This window comes from Crocuta crocuta, unplaced genomic scaffold (genome assembly GCF_008692635.1).
Source record: "Crocuta crocuta isolate KB4526 unplaced genomic scaffold, BGI_CrCroc_1.0 scaffold457, whole genome shotgun sequence".
NCBI lineage: Eukaryota > Metazoa > Chordata > Mammalia > Carnivora > Hyaenidae > Crocuta > Crocuta crocuta.
The window spans coordinates 4,670,914-4,692,626 of record NW_027531318.1 but is presented as its reverse complement, the minus strand read 5'-3'; the positions used below and the strand labels follow the sequence as shown (position 1 = coordinate 4,692,626).

General features: G+C 34.1%; 1 protein-coding gene across 4 annotated transcripts in view; it reads left to right on the top strand.

Annotated features, from left to right (window-relative positions):
* ZEB1 (zinc finger E-box binding homeobox 1) overlaps window positions 1–21,713 on the top strand; it is a 200,787-nt gene that overhangs the window by 154,671 nt on the left and 24,403 nt on the right. For 2 of the 4 annotated variants that reach the window (XM_077771710.1, XM_077771708.1), the window contains exon 3: window positions 14,815–14,874. In XM_077771710.1, coding sequence (XP_077627836.1) covers window positions 14,815–14,874 — 60 coding nt within the window. Of the gene's footprint in view, window positions 1–14,811; window positions 14,875–21,713 lie in introns of all 4 variants that reach the window. The other 2 variants (XM_077771709.1, XM_077771707.1) reach the window with 1 other exon arrangement.

Genomic DNA, 21,713 nt, shown 5'->3' with positions numbered 1-21,713 from the left:
GATTCTAAAACTGAGGTATGGAAAATATAAGCTAAGCCTGGAACAACAAGCAAGAAAGTATTTTTCAAAAAGAATTTTGTCAAAAGGGCACAAGAGCCAACTTGAAGGAACTTCCATTGGCCAAATCTGGAACAATTTGAGCAGCAAAATAAGTAAATAATAGTATTGGATTATAAATAATCTGTAGAATAATATAAATATCCTTGCACCCATACTGATATAAATACTTAAATACATACATGGGGAGAATGGAAAGTTCTTCTTTATAGTAGAGTTTAAGTTATAAATTAAGAAGTAATTAGGAAAATGGAAAACTGCTGTTAGGCAAACACCATAGTAATAATTGTTGCAGGCAAGAACCATCAGTGAATACTAAAATTAGTGGATGAAAGTATATGGAACAAAAGTAATATCAAAAAAGTAATATTTGCATAATATCAAATACAATTATTAATCTTAAAGACATAATAACTAGTATAAAGAAACCTGACAGATACCTTCTTAACCAGGTGATCAAGATTAATGTCCCAATAATAAGAAATAGTGACATTATATACCCCTGTAAGAAAGGCATATCACTTAAGTGGTATTCCTGCTCAAAAGTATCTCCTCATCAAATCATTAGAAAGCATCAGGGAAATCAAATTGAAGGGCACTCTACAAAATAAGTGATCAGTACTCTTCAATAATGTTAAGGTAATAAAAAAGCAAAGACTAAAACAACTTACCAGAGACTTGATTGGATTGTAAATTTTGGAAGAGACTATGGAGACCTGACAATAAATGCACTGTGGGCCCAGAGTTTGTTTCTTAAACAGAAAAGAAAAGGTCATTAGTGGGAAAACTGGCAGAAGTCAAATAAGGTCTGTATGTTAGTTAATGGTTTTGTATTAACATTAATATATAATGTCTTCCATAATAGTACTGTGATTATGTAAGATGTTCTTCCTAAGGGAAGCTGGTTGAAGGGTATACTGGAAGTCTGTGCTAGATTTACAACTATTCTGTAAGTCTAAAGCTATTTTATATCTCAAAAAAAGAAAGTTGGAGTTTTCAAAAATATTTTTCTTTATAAATAGTAATAAAACAAGATGAAGAATATTAAAATATGATAATACAGTTTATGAAGTGCATCTGCTGTCAGATCTTTGGCTCATTCCCTGGCCTTTGTCCCATTCCTCAGGCTGTCAGTTAGAATGGCAGAAGCTATTCTCTAAAAGACCCAGGGAAGGTCTTCATACCCTTCTTGGTCTTCTCCACATGCAGGGTGCCAGCTTACTTTCCCACCACTTCAAAGCTGATCTCCATACCCTGAACTTTGGGGACAAAGATAAATCAGGCTAAATTTGCCTTTCCTTAGGAGTTTTCTTTTCAGATCTAGTTTAGGTTTTCAGAGACATGCCTCTCTTTGGAAAAACTGTGGGACTGGCAAGGCTGACACAGAAAATGAGCATTCAGTTGCAATTCCAACTTGTACATATTAGCTAAGTAAAATAACACTGAGTGCATGTACCTAATGCCAACTGCTTACCCATACATCATTTCTTTTCATTCTTACAACTCTGTGAGATTAGCTCCATTTTGTAAATAAGGAAACTGAGGCTCAATAAGATTAAATATCTGCCAAGATGACACATTAAATATGGAAAGCCAAGGTTCAAAGCTAGGCCTCTTTGACTCCAAAGCATGCTCTTGTTTTATTTACAGATTCAACAGAAATACACACACACTTGCCCCCCCCCCATACACACACACACATTGAATCTAACATCCATAAAATGAAATACATATAAAGAGCAACAGGGAGGGAATTTTTTCGTTTTGCCCATCCATATAGATCTCTCCTTTTGTGGCGCTTCTGTTAGCACTGAACTCCTCTATCTCTTGCTCCCTTTTCTAATTGACTTATGACCTCAAAATTTAATTTTTATTTTAAAATAAAATATATTTTATTTTTTGTAGTTTTATATTTTTTTAAATTAAATTTCTGTTTTTATATTTCCATTCATACTGAATTTTTATACTTTAAAGTTGAAAACCTCAAATTCCATATTTTCATGGGCAAGTTACATATCTCTCTAGATTGTAAACATCTTACCATGAGAGCAATTACCAGGTCGTATATTCCTTTTGAATTTCCCACAATCACCAGCAAGGTTAGGATCCAGTAATTACTACCATGATTAGTGTTTTTCAGATTCATAGCATCTAATAAAACTAAAACAGCAAAAAAGGAAATAGTATTGAACTCTGCATAGCAATCTTCTTAGATAGCCAACAAATATTTGTTATCTTCATTCTTCTCCTTGGCCTAAAATTATTTAACCACTTGATTATTGCTATCATAACAAATTAGCACAACACTTAAAGGCTTCAATGACACAAATTTTTCTCACAACCCTGTAGGTCATAAGCCCATCACACATCTCACTAGGCTAAAATCTAAGTGTTGACAAGGCTACATTTCTTTCTAGAGGTTCTAAGAGAGGATTCATTTCCTTGTTTATTTGGGCATTAGAAAAATCCAATTTCTTTTGGTTATGGGATCAAGGACTCCACAAAGCAGTTTCATCACCAGAGAACTTCTCCATGCTACTCCTTTTAGTCATACCTCCCTCTCACCAGAAACCCAGGTAACCATGATCTCTGTTCTCTGTCACTATACTTTTGTCTTTTTGAGAATGTCATGCAGATGAAATCATATAGTATGAAATATTTTGTATAGTATGAAATACTTTGTATGTGGCTTCTTTCACACAGCATACCTTTGAGATGCATTGAGGTTGTTGCTTGGATCAGTAGTTTGTCTCTTTATTGATGAGTAGTATTCCAGTGTATAGATGTGCCAATTTATTTATGCATTCGCCCACTGAAGGACATTTGGATTATTTATAGTTTACAGAGATTACGAATAGAGCTACTATATACATTAGTGTATATGTGGTTAGTTATGAACATGATTTTTCGTTCTCTTGGGTAAGTAACCTAGAAGCGTATTGTTGAGTCATACATTAAATGTATGCTTAACTTTTTTTTCCAAAATGCCAAACTGTTTTTCCAGAGTGGCTGTTCTGTCCCATCAGTACTGTTTGAGATATTGAGTTTCTTCATAGCCTCACCACTATTTGATTTTATCAGTTACTTCTCACTTCAGCTATTCTAATACGTGTATTTTTATACGAGATGGTGTTTTCATTTCATTTCTCTAATGGCTAGTGAAGTTGAACATCTTTTCATGGGCGTATTTGCCATCTGTATATCCTCTTCAGTGAAGTGTCTGTTCATGTCTTGTATATTTTCTAATCAGGTTGTTTTATTAAGTTTTGAGGGTTCATTGTAATTGTAGTAAATATTTTCTCCTAGTCTGTAGTTTGTCTTTTTATTCTCTTCTCCTAAGCTTTCACAGAGCAAAAGTTTTAGACTTTGATGAGGTCAGTTTTATCAAATTTACCTTTTAAATGAATCATGCTCTTGGTGTCATGTCCAAGAACTCTTTGTTTAACCCCAGACCACCAGAATTTTCTCCTTTGAGTCTTTTACTTTTTTATTAGACCTATCATCCATTTTGACTTAAAATCTTTGTAAGATATGAGGTTGAGGTAAGGTTCATTTTTTTGGATATGGATCTCTTGTTCCAACACTACTAAAAAGACTATCTTTTCTCTGTGGTACTGCCTTTGCACCTTTGTCAGAAATTAATTGGCAGCATTTGTGGGAGTCTGTTTCTGGACTCTATTCTGTTGTGTTAATCTGTGTGTCTATTCCTTTGCCAATATCCCAGCATCTTGATTACTGTAATTTTGTAATAAGTCTTAGAAATTAGATCATGTAGTTCCTCCAACTTTATTTTTTTAATTGTTTTGACTATTAAAGTTCCTTTGCCTTTTCATGTGAATTTTAGAATAATATTATCTGTATTTTATACCTCCTGCTGGGATTTTGGTTTAAAATGTGTTAAATCTGTAGATGAATTTGGGGTGAACTAACATCTTTATTGTGTTAAGGAGTGTTCCAATGAATGAATGTGGTATATCTCTCCATTGTTTTTTAGATCTTTTCTGTGGGTTGGGGGTAGGGGCTTGTGAGAAAATCTGTTTTTTTCCCAGCTCCACTGAGAGATATTGGACATTTAATATTGTATAAGTTTAAGATGTACAATATGTTGATTTGATATACATTTATATTATGAAATTATTACCACAGTAAAGTTAATTAACACATTATTTCATACAGTCACCAGTTTTTGGTATGTGGTGAGAACATTTAAGATGAACTTTCTTAGAAATTTGAACATACAATGCAGTATTGTTAAATACATTCACCATGTCATACATTAGGTTCCTGGAACTTACTCATCTCATCATTGGAATTTGTATCCTTTGGCCACCATCTCTGATTTCTCCTACCTCCCCAACCCCTAGAAACCACCAATCTACTCTTCGTTTCTATGAGTTCAGTTTTTCCATTAATCTATACATATGTTTTTATGCAAGTGCCATACTGTTTTGATTACTGTAGCTTTGCAGTGTAGTATGAAATCAGGAAATGTGATGCCTCCAGCTTCGTTCTTTTTTCTCAAGATTGCTTTGGCTATATAGGGCCTTTTAAGATTGTTTTTTCCTATTCCTGTAAAAAAAAAAAATGTCACTGGAATGATCATAGGGATTTCATTGACTCTGTAGATGCCCCTGGGTGGTATGGACATTTTAACAATATTAATTGTTCCAGTTCATAAACACAGAATATCTTTCCATTTATTTGCATCTCATTCAGTTTCTTTCATCAGTGTCTTATAGTTTTCAGTGTATAGATCTTTCACCTCTTTGGTTAAATTTACTCCTACACATATTATTCTTTTTGATGCTCTTGTAAATGAGATTGTTTTATTTCTCTTTCGGATAGTTCATTGTTAGTATATAGAATTGCAACTGATTTTTGTATGTTAATTATTTTATGCTGCATGGGTGTTTGATTTCTCACATCAGTGTCTTACAGTTTCAAACACATAGATTATATTCATGTTTTGTGAGACTTGTACCTATGTATTTCTTCTTTAAAGGGAGAAACTATTGTGAATATTTTTGTTTTAATTAAGTTTCTATATATTCACTTATATAGCAAGTAATATGACTGATTTTTGTGTGTTAATCTTGTATCCTATGAATTTGCTAATTCTAGGATTATTTGTAGATTCCTTCGGATTTCTATGTAGACAATCTTTCAAATATAGAGACAGTTTTATTTCTTCATTTCTAATCTGTGTACCTTTTATTCCTGTTTATTGACATATTACAAGGTGTCAGGGGTGGTAAAAGTAGACATCTTCCTTTTTCCCAGTGTTAGAGGGAAAATAGTCTTTTACCGTTAGGTATAATGTTAGAATTTGGTTTGTTGTAGATGCCTTTTATCAAATTGGGTAGGTTTCTATTCCTAATTGGCTGAGAGTTTTCATCATGAATAGATTTTGAATTTTTTTCAAATGGTTTTTCTGTCAGTTGATGTGATCATGTGGTTTTGCTTCTTTAGTCTGTTAATAACAGTGAATGCATTAATGAATTTTCAAATATTTGACCAGCCTTGGATTCCCTAGAAAGCCGTACTTAATCATTTTCTTTTTTCCATATTGCTCAATTTGACTTGGTAATATTTAATTGAAAACTTTTAAGTCAGTGTGCAAAAGGGATATTGGTCTATAATTTTCTCAATTTTTATATGATTTTTGTATGGTTTTGGTATCAGGAAAATGCTAGCCTCATAAACTGAATTTAAAAGTGTTCCTTTCTTTTTATTTTCTTGAAAAGATTAGTTAAAATTAGTGGTAGTTTTTCTATAAATGTCTAGTAGAATTCGCAGCGGAAACCACCAGGTCCTAGAGCTTTGTTTTGTTTTGGGGGAAGGTTTTAAACTACAAATTCAATTTTTGAAGCAGTTATAGGAATATGCAGGTTAACATTTTGTCTTGGATGAGTTGTAATAGTTTATAGTTTTTGAGGAATTAGTATTTCAAAGTTTTCAGGCTTATTTGAGTAGAGATGTGCACTTTACATATTAATGTATTAATAAGGAAAATAGCTAACAATTACATAGCACTTACGATGTGCCAGGTACAATACTAAGCACATACTATATTTAACTTAATCCTTACAGCTGCCCTAAGAGGTACTATTATCCTCCAAATTTATATTATATTATGTAAAATGATTATGGGGACACCTGGGTGGCTAAGTTAGTTGCATATCTAACTTTTAATTTAGGCTTAAGGTCATGATCCTAGGGTTGTGGGATCAAGCCCCACATTGAGCTCTGCACTGAGCGTGGAGCTGGTTAAGACTCTCTCTCTCCCTTTGCCCCCTCCTCTTCTCACATTCTCAAATATGAATGAATGAATGAATGAATGAATGAATGAATGAATGAATGAAGTGATTATGTACTACCTAACAAATATCTTAATGGACATATAAAATTTTTCATTCTAAATGTAAGTAGTTGCACACAATCTAATTTCTGGCATATTAAAAATACTGACATTTTTACATTCTTGTATGTGAGATCCATAGCCATTTAATCTCANAGCCCTCCATTTGTTCTCAGCATTCAAGAGTCTCTCATGGTTTGCCTCCCTCCCTCTCCCCAACTATTTTTCCCCTTCTCCTCCCCCATGGTCCTCCGTTAAGTTCCTCCTAATCCACCTGTATGTGAAAACATGGTATCTGTCCTTCTCTGCCTGATTTATTTCACTCAGCATAAAACCCTCAAGTTCCATCCATGTTGCTACAAATGGCCAGTTTTCATTCATTCTTATTGCCATGTAGTATTCCATTGCATAGATAAAACACATATTCTTGATCCATTTGTCAGTTGATGGACACTTAGGCTCTTTCCATGATTTGGCTATTGTTAAGAGCGCTGCTATGAACATTGGGGTACATGTGCCCCTATGCATCAGCACTCTTATATCCCTTGGGTAAATTCCTAGCAGTGCTATTGCTGGGTCACAGGGGAGTTCTATTGCTAATTTTTTGAGGAACCTCCACACTGTTTTAATATATCACTTTTAAAAAATAAAAAGAATAAGCTCTTCTTTAAGAGTCAAAAATGTTGTAATGTTTACTCCTTGAACTCTGAGTATTCCCTTACTATCCTTTGAATATATTCTAGCTCTGTAATGATACTCCCTTTTCATTCCTGATATTAGTAGGTTGTGGCTTCCCTCTATTTATTCGTCAGTCATACTAATGTTTTATCAATTTTACTGAGCTTTTCTAAGAACTAGTTTTTATTGTTTTTCTCTTATTTTTTCATCTTTAATTTTATTGGTTTATGCTCTTTATTCCTTCCCTCTGCTTGCTCTGAACTTACTTTGCTTCTTTTTTAGTTTTTTAACACAGAAGTTTAGAATTTTGATTTGAGAACTTTTTATAACATAAGCATTTGATACTATAAATTGCCCCTTAAGCACTGCTTTACATACATCCCACAAATTTTGCTGTGTTCTTTTTAATTTTCTGTTTGAGCTGTGGATTCTTTAGAAATATATTAACAGTGCTCACAGTGTTTGAATATTTTCTTATCCTTTAGCCATTAACATCTAGTTTGAATTTATTTTGGTCAGAGAACATACTTTGTATGATTTCATTTCTTTTAAGTTTTGTTATATGATCTTGGATATAGTCAGTCCTCATGAGTGTTCTAGGTGCATTTTAAAAGAATGTATAGTGACGCCCGGGATGGTTAAGCATTCAACTCTTGACTTCAGTTCAGGTCATGATCTCATGTTTGTGAGTTCAAGCCCCACATCGGGCTCTGCGCTGATAGTGCAGAGCCTGCTTGAGATTCTCTCTCTCCTCTCTCTTCTCTCACCCCCCTTCACTCTCTATAAATAAACAAACAAACAAATAAATAAACTTTTAAAAATTAAAATTAAAAAATGAGTAAAAAGAATGCATAGATTGCTGTTGTTGGGTGGAGTGTTATACAGATTTCAGTTTGTCTATATCCTTGTGACTTTCTGTCTACTTCTCCTGTTAATGTGAGAGAGGTATTGAAGTCTCCCACTGTATTGGATTTTTCTTCTCTACTTTCTGTTCTGCTGGTTACGTATTTTGAAGCTCTGTTATATGCACACTCTATTATAGATTGTTATGTCTTCTTGGTGAATTGACTTTCTCTATATTTCTGGTAATTTTCTTAGTTCTAGAGTTTACTTTGATAAAAAATAGTTACTCTAGCTTTCTTTTGATTAGTCTTTACATAGTTTATCTTTTCCAACTTCTTACTTTTAACCTATCTAATACATTATGTTTAAAATATTTTTTTGGTAGAATACTATAAATGGGGCTTGGTTTTTTAAAATCTGTTCTAACAATCTCTCTCCCCTAAATGGTTCATTTAGACCATTTACATGTAATGTAAGTTTTGATGGTTAGATTTAGGTTTACATTGTATTATTTGCTTTGTATTTGTTCCCTCTGTTCTTAATTTCTTCTGTTTCTCCTTTCCTGCCCTCTTTTGGGTCATTTGAATATGTTTTAGTATTCTATTTTCATTTGTTTATTTCATTTTTACTATATCTTTTTGTATAGAACTTTTAGTAGTTGCTCTATAGATGAGAATGTGCATACTTAACTCTTCACAGTCTACTTAGAATAAGTATTTCACCACTGCAAGTAAAATGTAGAAACTTTATGTCCATATGGGTCCCATTTCCCTCCCTCCTTTATATTGTATTTGTCATATACACTACATCATTTCTTTTGTTCTCTTTCATTCCTGACCATTTCAAATTTTTCTCTAATATCATTTCCCCTTCTTTCTGAAGATCTTCCTTAGCAGTTCTTTTATATCAGTTTTGCCAGCTGTGGACTCTATTCACTTTCCTTCATCTGAGAATACCTTTATCTTCCCTTTGTTTCAAAAGTATATGTTCCCTGGACGCCTGGGTGGGTCAGTTGGTTAAGCGTCTGACTTCAGCTCAGGTCATGATCTCACGGTTCATGGGTTCGAGCCCCTCGTCGGGCGCTGTGCTGACAGCTAGCTCAGAGCCTGGAGCCTGCTTCAGATTCTGCGTCTCCCTCTCTCTCTGACTCCCTGCTCACGCTGTCTCTCTCTCTCTCTCTCTCTCTCTCAGAAATAAATAAAACATTTTTTTAAAAAAGTATATGTTCCCTGGAGATAGAATTTTGGGTTGACAAGTTTTTATCAACCCAACATTTATCAAATGTTCTATATCCTTATGAAGCCCTTTATTTCTAATGATAAATCTTCCTTCTTTTAAAGTATTATTACCATATAGTTGTGTATCATTTTCTTTCTTTTTCAGAATTTTTTTATCTTTAGTTTTCAGAGTTTGATTAATGGTCTAGGCCTGGATTTGGGGGGCTTTATCCTATTTGAAATTCAGTTAACTTCTTTAATTTATTGGGGGGTGTGTTTTATTAAATTTGGGAAATTTTTAGATGCTACTTTGTCAAATATTTTTACATACCATACTTTTTTTTTCTCCTTCTGGAACTCCAGTGACTGAATGTTAGCTATTTTATTATTGTCCCACACATCTCTGGGACTCTGTTTTTTTGGGTTTTTTTTTAATGTTTTCACTTTGTTGTCTAAATTGGATAATTTCCATTTACCTACCATCAAGTTCACTGATCTTTCCTCTTTCATCCCCATATTGCTATTGAGGCCATCGAGTGATTTTTGTAAAGAAATTTGTTACTGTATTTTTAGTTCTAAAATTTCCTCTGGGTTCTTATTTATATCTTCTGTTTGCTGATAAGAATTTGCCTAGACTTTTTATGTTTCCATTCTTTTCAAGTGTTCATCCTTAGCTTTTGGAGTACTTTCATATAGCTGCTTACAGTCTTTGATATTTTCAACACCTGTATCTTTTCAGTATTGCCATCTTTTGGTTGTGTTTTCCTATAGAAGTTGAGATTTTCCTGGTTCTTAATATGCCACGTAATTTTGGATTGTATCCTGGAGACTTTGAATATTGTCTTATGAGACTCTTGGTCTTCTTTAAATCCTGTGGAGAACTTTTATATTTTAGGCTTAGCAGGCAACTTACCCAGTTGTAGCAGGCTGTAAGTTCCAAACAATTTTCTATGGGTTATGGTTCCAGTATCAGTTCAGTTTTCAAAACCTTTGCAATGCTTTTTGGATCTGTGTGACATACTGTGACCATTCTGGGACATGATTAATGGTCTTATCCTTACTTCAGTTCTCAAAGCCTATGGTCAGATCCACACATGGGAAATTCACAAGCAGCTTTATATGGTTGGTCTTCTGTATTCCTCCACCTCTGTAATCTCCTGGGTACTTTCAGTTCCCTGAGACTTCCCTTTCCAGTTCTCTATGCAAATTTCTGGGACTTTCTTGGCCATATTTTGCCACATACTTCCCACAACTATGCCTGCAGGAAGAAGGGCTGCGAGAAGATGGAGAGAGAGAACTTGATGAAGTTTGTGCCATCCTCTTGGGGCCACAGCTCCTCTGGACAAAAAGCTTCCCCTTCCTTGGAGTTTTATTTACCTTTACATTCTTACTGTCATCGTGATCTCAACTGCTACCTTGGGATGATCTAGGGGCTGGGACACAAGAGAATCCAGGGGGAAAATGATTTTCCCCTTTTTTGAGTCCTTTCCTACTCCTTGAGCCTAACCTAGAAGGCTTTTCTTAGAGATTTTTCTGCAATGCCTTAGTGTCTACTTATAGGCTTAGGCTGCCTTGAATCCAAGCCAGGGGTTGGAAAGTGATTAAGTGGTACTTTGAATTCTTGTAAAGTCTTCTTACCCAGTCTTCTTAGTATGACTTACCTCTTAGAGTCTTCAAATAACCTCTACGTGCATTCTCCCCAGGACTTTTTAGCTACGTTCAATGGGACACACAGGGTGGTTTGTGTTTATTTCATCTTAACTAAATTTGACCTCAGTTATATATATTTCTTTACCTTTGTTTAAGTTAACAGATATTCGTGGAGGCTGTGAATTACATTTACTGTAACTTTGGTGGACAATTATACCAAAAATATATGCATATATTTAGAAAGTAGAGGATACAAGGAAGAAAAGTGAAGCTGTCTGGAAGTACTCTGAAAAAGGACATAATAAAAAAATCATTTCTAATTAAAGCTTAAATACTTTATGTTTAACTTCAGGAATCTATTGCTGTTTACTTCAGAGCAGTGGCAGAGAAGACTTACAGAATGAGGGAAATGTGAACTGATCTTTAAAGAATCAGATTAGTAAAAGTTTTTCATATGGAATGGATAACAGCATTCTAGGCAGAGGGGTCAGTTTGAGAAAAGGCAGGTGTAAATGTGCATGGCATGTGTGGATGTATGTTATAGAGGAAGAGATGAAAGCAGGAAAGGAAAAAATGGGTCAGTTATCTGCTTCTTGTGCCTTATTAGAAATTGCGATAAAATATTCCCACAAACATATTTGAAATGGCTAGAAACACATCGGTATGAATTCAAAATGAGAGTTACAGAATTGTGAACATGTGCTTAATACTCAGTCCTGTACTTTGAACTGTTCTATCCTGCCATTGACATTAAGTCTTCCGGATTTTTGGTTAACATGAATTGCATTTGCCATCCTTGTTTTTCCTCACTAGGAATTACATCTTATGGCAAAATAAATAAGTGCTCTCTCTCTCTTTCTCTCTCTCTCTAAATTTGTGATATCAACCATTGACTTATTTTTCAGTTAAACTTTTTTAAATGTTTTTTTTAATATTTGTTTACTTTGAGAAAGAGAGAACAAGCTCCACGCTGTCAACACAGAACCCAAAGCAGGGCTCGATCTAACAGACCATGAGATCATGACTTGAGCTGAAACAAAGAGACGCCCAACCAATTGAGCCACTAGGCTACCCTAAACTTTTAATTTTGAGATAATGTTAGACTTGCAAATAATTCACAAATAGTTGTAGATTCACAAATAAAGAGATCCCATATGCGCTTTACTCCTTTTTCCCCCAATGGTAACATCTTGTAAAACTATAGTACAGTATCACAACCAGAATATTGACGTTGATATGGACAAGATACAGAACAATTCCATAGAGCTCCCTCATTGCCTTTTATACACCCATCCTCCCCTACCATAGCTCTGCCCCAACCCTAACCCCTCACAACCACAGATTTCTTCTCCATTTTTATAATTTTGTTATTTCAAGAGTGTTACATAAATAGAATCATATAGCATGTAATCTTTTGGATTGGCTTTTTTCACTCCATAATTTCTTGAGAGATTCATCTAAGTTTCTGCATGCATCAGTAAATTGTCCCTTTTGTTGCTGAGAAGTATTTCATGACCTATTTTTCAGATGTATTTTGCCATTATTTGAAAAAACAAAATCTTGTTACTCAGGAGTTTTTCCTCATTTGTGTATTTGCTTTGGAGTTTAAACTAAAGCAAAAGCCTTAGGAGCATTCCAGTTTACCTTTCTAAATTGTAAGTTGGTTGGTCAGTCACAATGTGCTGACATTAGTAAGTCTTCACAGGAGAGAAAATCTTGTGCACAAGGAGATTCTACTACTTTACCATTACCTTTTCTAAACTATAAGTAAGATCAGAACACATGAAGGATAAGTCTGCTTGAACAGTATTGAGCTGTTCCCAGTACACCCTCATGTTGGTCCATGGAAGGAGCAGGAAGGAGCTCATTGCTGGCAGCACTCCATAGTGAAAGAAGTATGTTCACACTGCAGACAAGCTTTAGGATATTTTCTGTTTAGGCAGTATGGCAATATGATTTCAGTTGTTCAAAATTCCAGCCCCAATAATTAGGGAAAGAATGGGGACTCCCAGTTTTTGTTTTTTTTTTTTTACAGTTTTATTTATTTTTGAGAGACAGGGAGAGACAGAGCATGAGCAGGGGAGGGTCAGAAAGAGGGAGACACAGAATCCAAAGCAGGTTTCAGGGTCTGAGCTGTCAGGACAGAGCCCAACGCTGGGCTCAAACCCACAAACGATGAGATCATGACCTGAGCCAAAGTCGGACATTCAACCAACTGAGCCATCCAGGTGCCCCAGAGACTTCCAGCTTTTTAATCACAGTACATAAGTGTGGGACCAGATTCTGAAGTATGTTAAATGTTCCTCTAAGGAGCCTTGATTTTATCCCAAGCAGAAATGAAGGAATAAAGAAATGAATAAATCATCTAATTGAATTGAAGATTTTTAATTAGCTATAATAACTGTAAGTAGAAAAATTAGTAATGTCAAAAATATCATTTTAACTTTTAATATCATTGTCCTCTCCCATCTTAGTAAGTAATAACTGTGGCTTGATTTTCATTTGAGGAGAAATAAAGGACACAAATAGATCTACAATAAATAATTATATTATCATCATATAATTATCCAATTGTCATATTGTTTATTATTTTAATTTAAGTAGGTGCTTCAGAGAGAGAAGAAAAATATGTTAGAGATTAGCAAACACTGGTGTTTATCCTACTGCATTATAAACACTTTAGCAGGGGTTTTTTAATTGTCATTTGGCTGATGGCAGGTATAAAATGAGGATACAAGTTAATTGGAAGTTAACCTCATTATTACCTACATTAGATAGTGTTTTTTATGCCGATCTAAAGAGACTTATGTATATTTTAACTATTTTTCACATAGCAATCATCTTTAAGTACTAATATAAAAGTTAATGAGTAAAGAAAATCTGCTGAATAAATCTATCTGATAATCCAAGGCACTTACAGAAATGCATGCTTTATGTGAGCAAAAATATTTCTTGATGAGTGTTCCATTTCTCAATTCAGTTATCAAATTTAGGGGAAGTCTAAATCAAGAGTTTTGACTGGCATATTCAATGGGGTTTGATTAGGGTGCGATAACTACAATGTGATGTTTTAGCATGACTTTATAAGTATTCTGATCATAATTATATATGGACTCAGCTACCAGATTTTTTAAAAGCAATTTTTAACTCTATCATGTCTTCTATATATGCACGTTTCTTAATAAACTATTAGAATCAATAAAATGTACATGAATGTACAAAAATGTACTTTCTGCTTGCCAAAATAATACTCATTTTTACTCTGATCTTATTCTCTATAGAATACTACAGCCAGCTCACTCTAAGCCTAGGTGGCAAAGGGAGATAAAGTAACATCTAAAAATGTTTACCAGTAGTTTGATTATGATTTATCAGTAGTTAGAATAATGAATAGAGTGAAAGAGGAAGTACATGCTGTAGGTGTTTACTCTGGTCACAGTGACATTTAGTACAGTCTTCCCTCTCGTTGTCTGGGACTCTGGTTATACAGTGTAGCAGAAAGCAGGTCCTACTACTTCAGACCTGAATTCAAATTCCACGTCTACTAACCTCTTCAAGCCTCAAGTTTTGGTTGTCTTTTTTTTAACTTATAAAATAGGTGTTGTGAAGGTTAAAAGAACTAAGTTTATAAAGCAGCTAGCACAGTGCCTAAAACATAGAAATTTGTGCCTTGCGGAAAAAATAAAAAAAGGAATCCCACTATCTAGAGGTAGAACTCCTCTCCCAAATAAACACTAAAGTCCCAGTATGCTTGTAATTCTAATGTATATATAACTCCTGGGTTATAGATAAATATTCACTAATTTTGCTTTTTTAATGTACGTTTGTGAGTTGGGTAAAACTATCTGCTTAATTTTTTTAAAAAGTTTACTTTTCAAGGACACATTACTTCTAAAAGGGAAAAAAATCCAAATTAAATATAATCTAAAAGTTCCTTTTCAGATTTCTAGATGTTAAAAATGTTTGTGACACACGGACCTATTTTAATCCTCTGTTCTTTGATTTTAGCAGGAAAGGAAGGACAAGAAATCCTGGGGCCTGAAGCTCAGGCAGATGAAGCGGGATGTGCAGGTACTCTCTTGTCATTTTCTTTCATACTGTAGCCTTTGAACAAGGTCTTTTGTGTCACTGGTTTTTGCATTTGTGAGTCGTGAAGTTAGTCTATTTCCTCCTCTTTCATCTTGACCTCCTTCAGTGTTTAAGTACCCAGGCAAATAGGGCACTATATGAAAAGTTAGGCGTTTATATTCTTTAAATGCAGTGTAAATTTGCAGATTCATAAAATATGACATATTTTCCATTCTATAAAAATGATGAGTATAACATACAGATAATCTAAAAAATAAGTGTTTAAGTGATGATTTGAATATATATCAGAATTTTTACTGAAGCTATAGAAATACAGATTTAACTATTTTGAGTTTCATTATTAGTTACCAGGATCTGCATCAAGTTGCCCACAAGACAGAAAGCAGAAGGGAGAAGAATAAGCAAATGTCATGAGTTATCTATAAACCGGATGAGAATCATGAATATTGATGAGCTGAGGTGGAATTTGAGCCTTGAAAAAGGCTAAGATGAAGTTAAATTATAGTAAACAAGGAAATTTGCTTCTAGATGACTAAAAGTACATACTCCCTGAGACTTAAGGCTATTCCTCTGTAATGTATTCAAATCAGATTTATAAAGCAAAAGAATAGGGGTGCCTGGGTGGCTCAGTCAGTTAAGGGTCCGACTTTAGCTCAGGTCCTGACTCACAGTTTGCCAGTTCAAGCCCCATGTTGGGCTCTGTGCTAACAGCTCAGAGCCTGGAGCCTGCTTCTGACTCTGTCTCCCTCTCTCTCTGCCCTTCCCCTACTTGTGCTCTGTCTCTGTCTCTCTCTCTCTCAAAAATAAATAAGCATTAAAAAATTATTTTAAAGAGCGAAAGAGTACGTGGAAAACTTAAATTCAGATCTTATTATAACACCAGACACTTCTGCGTCTTGTAAGTCAGCTAGAACTCTTGGAATGTAAACTGCAAATATGAATTCCAAGTTACTAAAACATTTTTTCAAAATACTGTACTTTGGGGCACCTGAGTGGTTCAGTTGGTTAAGTGGTTGACTTCAGCTCAGGTCTTGATCTCACAGTTCATGAGTTCCAGCCCCACATTGGGCTCTGTGCTGACAGCTGTGGGTTCTGGGTCTCCCTCTCTGTCTGTCCCTCCCCCGCCTTCTCTCTCTCTCTCTGTCAAAAATAAATAAACACTAAAAAATTTTTTAAAGAAAATGCTATCTTAAAAAATACTGTACTTAAAAGTAGTATAATTGTATTTTGTATATTCCACCATAAATTAGAAATTTCTATCATAATGTTAAATAAATTTTCTTTTTTTTCTTTTTTTTTTTGGTTTAACAATTCTAGTTTTACAGTGCATTCTAGTAATATTCCATAGAGCATCATAAATGATCTTCCATTATATGAGTATATTTCATAGTAATATGTCAAAAATGGATTTTCATCTATAATATAAACAAGCACTGCCGTACATGGCAGTCAGTTCTGTAAAACCAAGAGTAAATCTTTGTGCTGTTATTAAAGATGCATTCCAAATTAATTAAATAATACTGGGGTATGTGAAGATTTATGGTACCTGCTGCCTAAGATTTTATATTCTGCCTTTAACTTGGTTGTATTTAACTTGCATGAATAATGTGTCCAATATATATATCATCAAGTATTTGTCATGCTAACTTACACATTATATAAAATATTCAAACTAGATATGTGTTGTTAGTAAATAGTATTAATGAACACAAAAGAATGCTGTTTATTACTCCTTTACTGATGTTAGATTACTTCTATTACCAGAGTTACAGGGCATCTTGTGCCCTTTTAGGCAAAATGCTGTCAAAACAAACATTCACAATTCCAAGTGTCAGTATTTCACCTCACACTTTGCTCTTCACTACAAAAATAAATAAATTTCTTTCAGTTTGAAGTACTGAGTAGCATATAAATTCCCTTCACCCCTCCCCCTCTCTGGAAAAATCACATGATCACATGTAACCTTGTACTAACTTAAATTGTTGCTGAAATATGGTCCCTCCACCCAGAGGAAGGTGATCCCTGCAGCTTTATTTCCCTGGAACGTGGGGAGTTAGGAGCAAGCAAACATTTAATAACACCCTAAGAAGTGTAGTTTTGAGGAAAGAAGGGCAAAAATTAGACATCTGAGACTTTTGAGCATTAAAACTTGAAAGTTATGTTTTGTCTTTGCTTTTGTTACTTCCTTGGCTTCTAGGGAATAATGTGCTGACAAAGTAAACAAAAACATTGTACATAGGTCATCATCATTAGTTCAGAACTTTGTCAGATCCTTTCTTCAGCTGACTTCCTTTTGCAATTCATGAAGTTAAGAGAACTGAAGTCTCAGCTTAGTATTCAGTGAGTGAAAAATTCACCCAAAACCTCCTTTGTTCCTTCTGAGCATCCCTTTTTTGTTTATATAGTTTATAGTTTTGCCAAGTTTGAAAAGTGGAAGATAGAAAGAAGCTGAAGGATACTTTATTCCAATGGAAATTATTGATAGCTAAATAAAAATGTTAAATCTTTATATTAAATGTTTGCCCTTCTCTCCTTGCTCTAATTTGTGATTATAACCCTGTAATTCTACACTTTGGCAAATGGTTATGGTCATATGGTCCTATGGTCCAAAGTAATTTTATACTTTGACAGTCAGCTCTGAGTGTTGTCATATCTAAAGAAAGCCAAATTATCATTATGTTTCTATATATGTATTCATCTCTCTACTATTTAAATTTATAAGTTTATCAATGTTAAGACTAGAAATTTTGCTTTCAAACTGACCTTTTTATGATGTGTATGTCTCAATACTTTAAATTTATGTGTAAAACTGAAACATTTCTGGTCTCGGCTTGAAAGTGTTTTGGTTAGATGCGGGCTCACAGAGACAGTTTAGTTTAGTTGGAGAAACCAAGATTTGATACCACATCCCTAATACCAAATATTTGATCTAATAGTAACACTTTTTTACTACGTGATTTTAAAGGTTATTTAAGTTTTCTGATCCTGTTTTTTATATTGAGAAAACTTTCAATTGATAAATTATAATGCTCACCTTATAGGACTGCTTTGAGGAAAATAGCTAACAATTACATAGCACTTAACGTACAGATATAGTACCAAACACATACTATATTAATTTAATTCTCACAAGTACCCTAAGAGATTCCATTATTGTCCTCCAAATTTTATATTATGTAGACTGATTATATATTATCTCACATATTTGTTAATGTACATTTAATTTTTTTATTTTAAGTGTAAATATTTACAATCTAATTTCTGAAATAGTAAAAATGACATTTTAATATCATTCTTCTATGGGAAATCCATAACAATTTAATGCCTGCTAATCATTCAGTTTTTAAAAATATGAGTAAGCTCTTCTTCAAGAGTCAGAAATGTTACAGTGTTTACTCCTTGAACTCATGATAAAGAATTTGATGCTAATATAGTTTGTATTTCCTATTTGAAGTTATTTTTGATCAGTTGTCATTTCTTTATAAGAAAAACATGCATATAAATTAAAATTTAAGTTTCTTCTTAATTTCTAGGGACAAGACTCTTTAAGATTTTTTTTAATTTATGGATTTATCATATAATTATCAGTACTACACAGTTGGCCACAACATAAATATGTTACAAATTCTAATAAATAATTATTAAAGAAAAATGTTACTGGACATGAAATTAAAGGAGCTGAAGTATTCTTCAATGAATTCATTTATCAATAGTTTAACGTTACTTATTTCTAGAAGAAAAAATGTTGAACATTAATTCTGTTTCTGTGGTTTGTTTAGCACTGAGATAACCTTATTCTCATAAATAAAAAGGTGCAGTACATTTTTGTGATAACTGATTTACTTGGTTCTTCATACAGCTTTAGAATTATGTGCAAAGAGTTATGGCTTTATATCAATAAAATATTTTTGGTGTGATTAACAGTTCTATTAAATGCTCCTTCAATTCTGTTGAAAGCAAAAATTCAAAGCTATCTGATTTGCTCAAGAATTTGTTTCCCAGTCATTAGAATCAGCCACTCCCTGATTATCTGGGACGTATACCAAGAAGACTTTACCAACACTTAAGGAACAAAGGACTGATGATATCTGTTTTTGGCTTTTGTTATTTTTTCCTCTCACTTAGAGGCACGTGATTAAGATATTCAGAAATGGTTGGGGAAATTGAAATATTGTTAATTTCAGTACCTTTTAGTAAAATTTCTTTTATCTTACCACATGAGGAAACAATATTTTCATCCATGCCTTAGAGCTACAAATTTAGTTCATTCAGTTTCTGGAAATTTTGTACCTAATCACCACTAGCAAAACCAGGTATTACTGTTATACCAAGCAGTCAGATCAGACTTTCAGGAAAAAAGTATGTTTTCACTTTTCTAATTCAAATAATTTTGCCAATACACTCTGAGAAATTTTATAAAAATGTCCTATATGGGAAACATGTAAATTATAAGTAATGAGAAACATACAAAGTATAAACGTGTCTTTTAAAAATAGATTATTCACTAACTATAGAGAACAAACTAATGGTTACCAGAGAGGAGGTAGATGGGAGATGGTTAAATAGGTGATGAGGATTAAGGAGTGTACTTATCATGATGAGCACTGAGTAATGTACAGACATGTTGAATCACTACATTGTACACCTGAAACTAACATAACACTGTATATTAACTAGACTGCAATTAAAATTAAAAACAATAACTTTTTTAAAATTGATTATTCAGTATTGAGGTTAATTTTATCTAGTATAATTTTTATAAGCTATAAAAATTTTTGTCTCTAAATGAGTAGTACCTTTAGAACCAGTCAGTATATAGGTAGGTGAGCTTATAACTTAACTGAAGATGCAAGTTTCATGCATAAAATAGACTGCAGACTTCTGAAAAATGTATGCTATTTAAAACTCATTATTCTAACATCTAGCCTAGATGCATACACACACACCACACACTTAATAGGATAGAAAAATAAACTTTTTATAAGTGAGAATTGAAATATAATTTAATGAAAATATTTTTAAGTATCTTGTAACCTATATGGAATCAATAAATCACATAAAACTTAAATTTCATTTATGAGTATTATCTAGTTTAACTTGAAAACATTGATTAGGAGGAACTTGATGGAGGAACAAGGGGGAGAAGAAGGGCGGAAATGGTGGGGGAAAGGGAGAGAGGCAAACCCGGAGAGACTCTTGAATGCTGACAAAAACTGAGGACTGATGGATGTGGGGGGGAGGGGGGGATGGGCATAGAGGAGGACACTTATGGGGATGAGCACTGAGTGTTATGTGGAAACTAATTTGACAATAAACTATTTGTAAAAAAAAAAAAAAAAAAAGAAAACATTGAAAAGACTTAGTGACATGGACTTGTATTGCATTAGCTGTTCAAAAATGCTTATTTTTCCATCTATTGACAGATTGTAGGAATAATTTTTGAAAATACTCTTTGCTTTTCTCTGACCGGGTTCCTGAGAAGTGAATTTTTTAATAATAGAGAATTGAACAGATGGGGTAATTAAAGGAAAACTACTCTCAATTCCTTTGGCCCTACTATTATATAGTCGATTTCAGAGCTTCCTAACTCCAAAATATCCCCATTTCAGTCACCAGGCTTTACCCCCAATAGAAATCCATGTGAACAAGAAAAACTAGAAGGCCTATTGTGGTTGTATGTTGCCTTGATTAATCAATAACTTTTCCCCAATCAGTATTCTGAATGTTTTCCTTTGGCAACCTGGAGGTTTTTATACTCCAAGGCAATGCACTATATTAATGTATTTGGATATGCCTTTTTCTCTTTTTCCTTTTAAGTTTAAGCAAAGGAGGGGGTACCTGGATGGCTCAATTGGTTAAGCATCTGACTCTTGATTTTGGCTCAGGTCATGATCTCACAGTTTGTGAGATGGAGCCCCCACACAGGGCCCCACGTTGACCGTGCAGAGACTGCTTGAGATTCTCTCTCTCTCTCTCTCTCTCCCTCCCATGCTTCCTCCCTCCCTCTCTCCCTTCCTCCCTCCCTCTCTCTCCCTCTCTTTCTTCCCCTTTCTTGCTTACCCCTCCCAAAAAAATAAATAAACATTTTTTAACAAGTTTAAGCAAAGGATACTATGAAAAGGGGGTAGTGGAGAGAAGATCCTTCTGAATTCTAAGAAAGAATATACAGAGAAGTTGAGGATTTAAAAACAAACTCCCTTAAAACCCACAGGACCACTTACCTCTTAAAAAGCCTTCATGTACCCCTGGATCTAGTAACCCAATGCTAAATAATTGATAGCTATTTGCTATCAATTTGATAGCTATTGGCTGTATCAAAAAGTAGGGGGGAAATGGTGATTACTATGTCATTGGCTTTAAGGTTTTAAACAGCAACTGTCATGAGGAGTTCAGTTGCTACTACTGTGCAGGAGATTTAGCAAGACTCTTTCAATAACTGTTAAACAAAAACATGCCCATACCTCAGCATTTCAATTTGGACCTATTTTAGTCTGCTGGGAAATGCTGTTTTACAAATTTAGAACTGACAGTTCAGCCTAAAGTGTATAAAGAAGTCAGCCATGAGACACCAGGGAGCCATACAACCCATTACAGTACCACCACCATGGAGTAGACACTGTCCTCTGGAGCCAGCAGACAAAATGGAGGAAAACCATAGTGCAGCAATCCTGCTTTAGAAACTCAGCGGCACTTTGGAGTACTTCTCAAAGTTGAAAGCATTCCGTTATCTCTTGAATCTTTCTAACTGAAGGAAAAAAAATGCCTCTGTCCTAATCCCACTGTTAAACATTTATTAAGGCAGAAATAGAGAAAGAATAGCT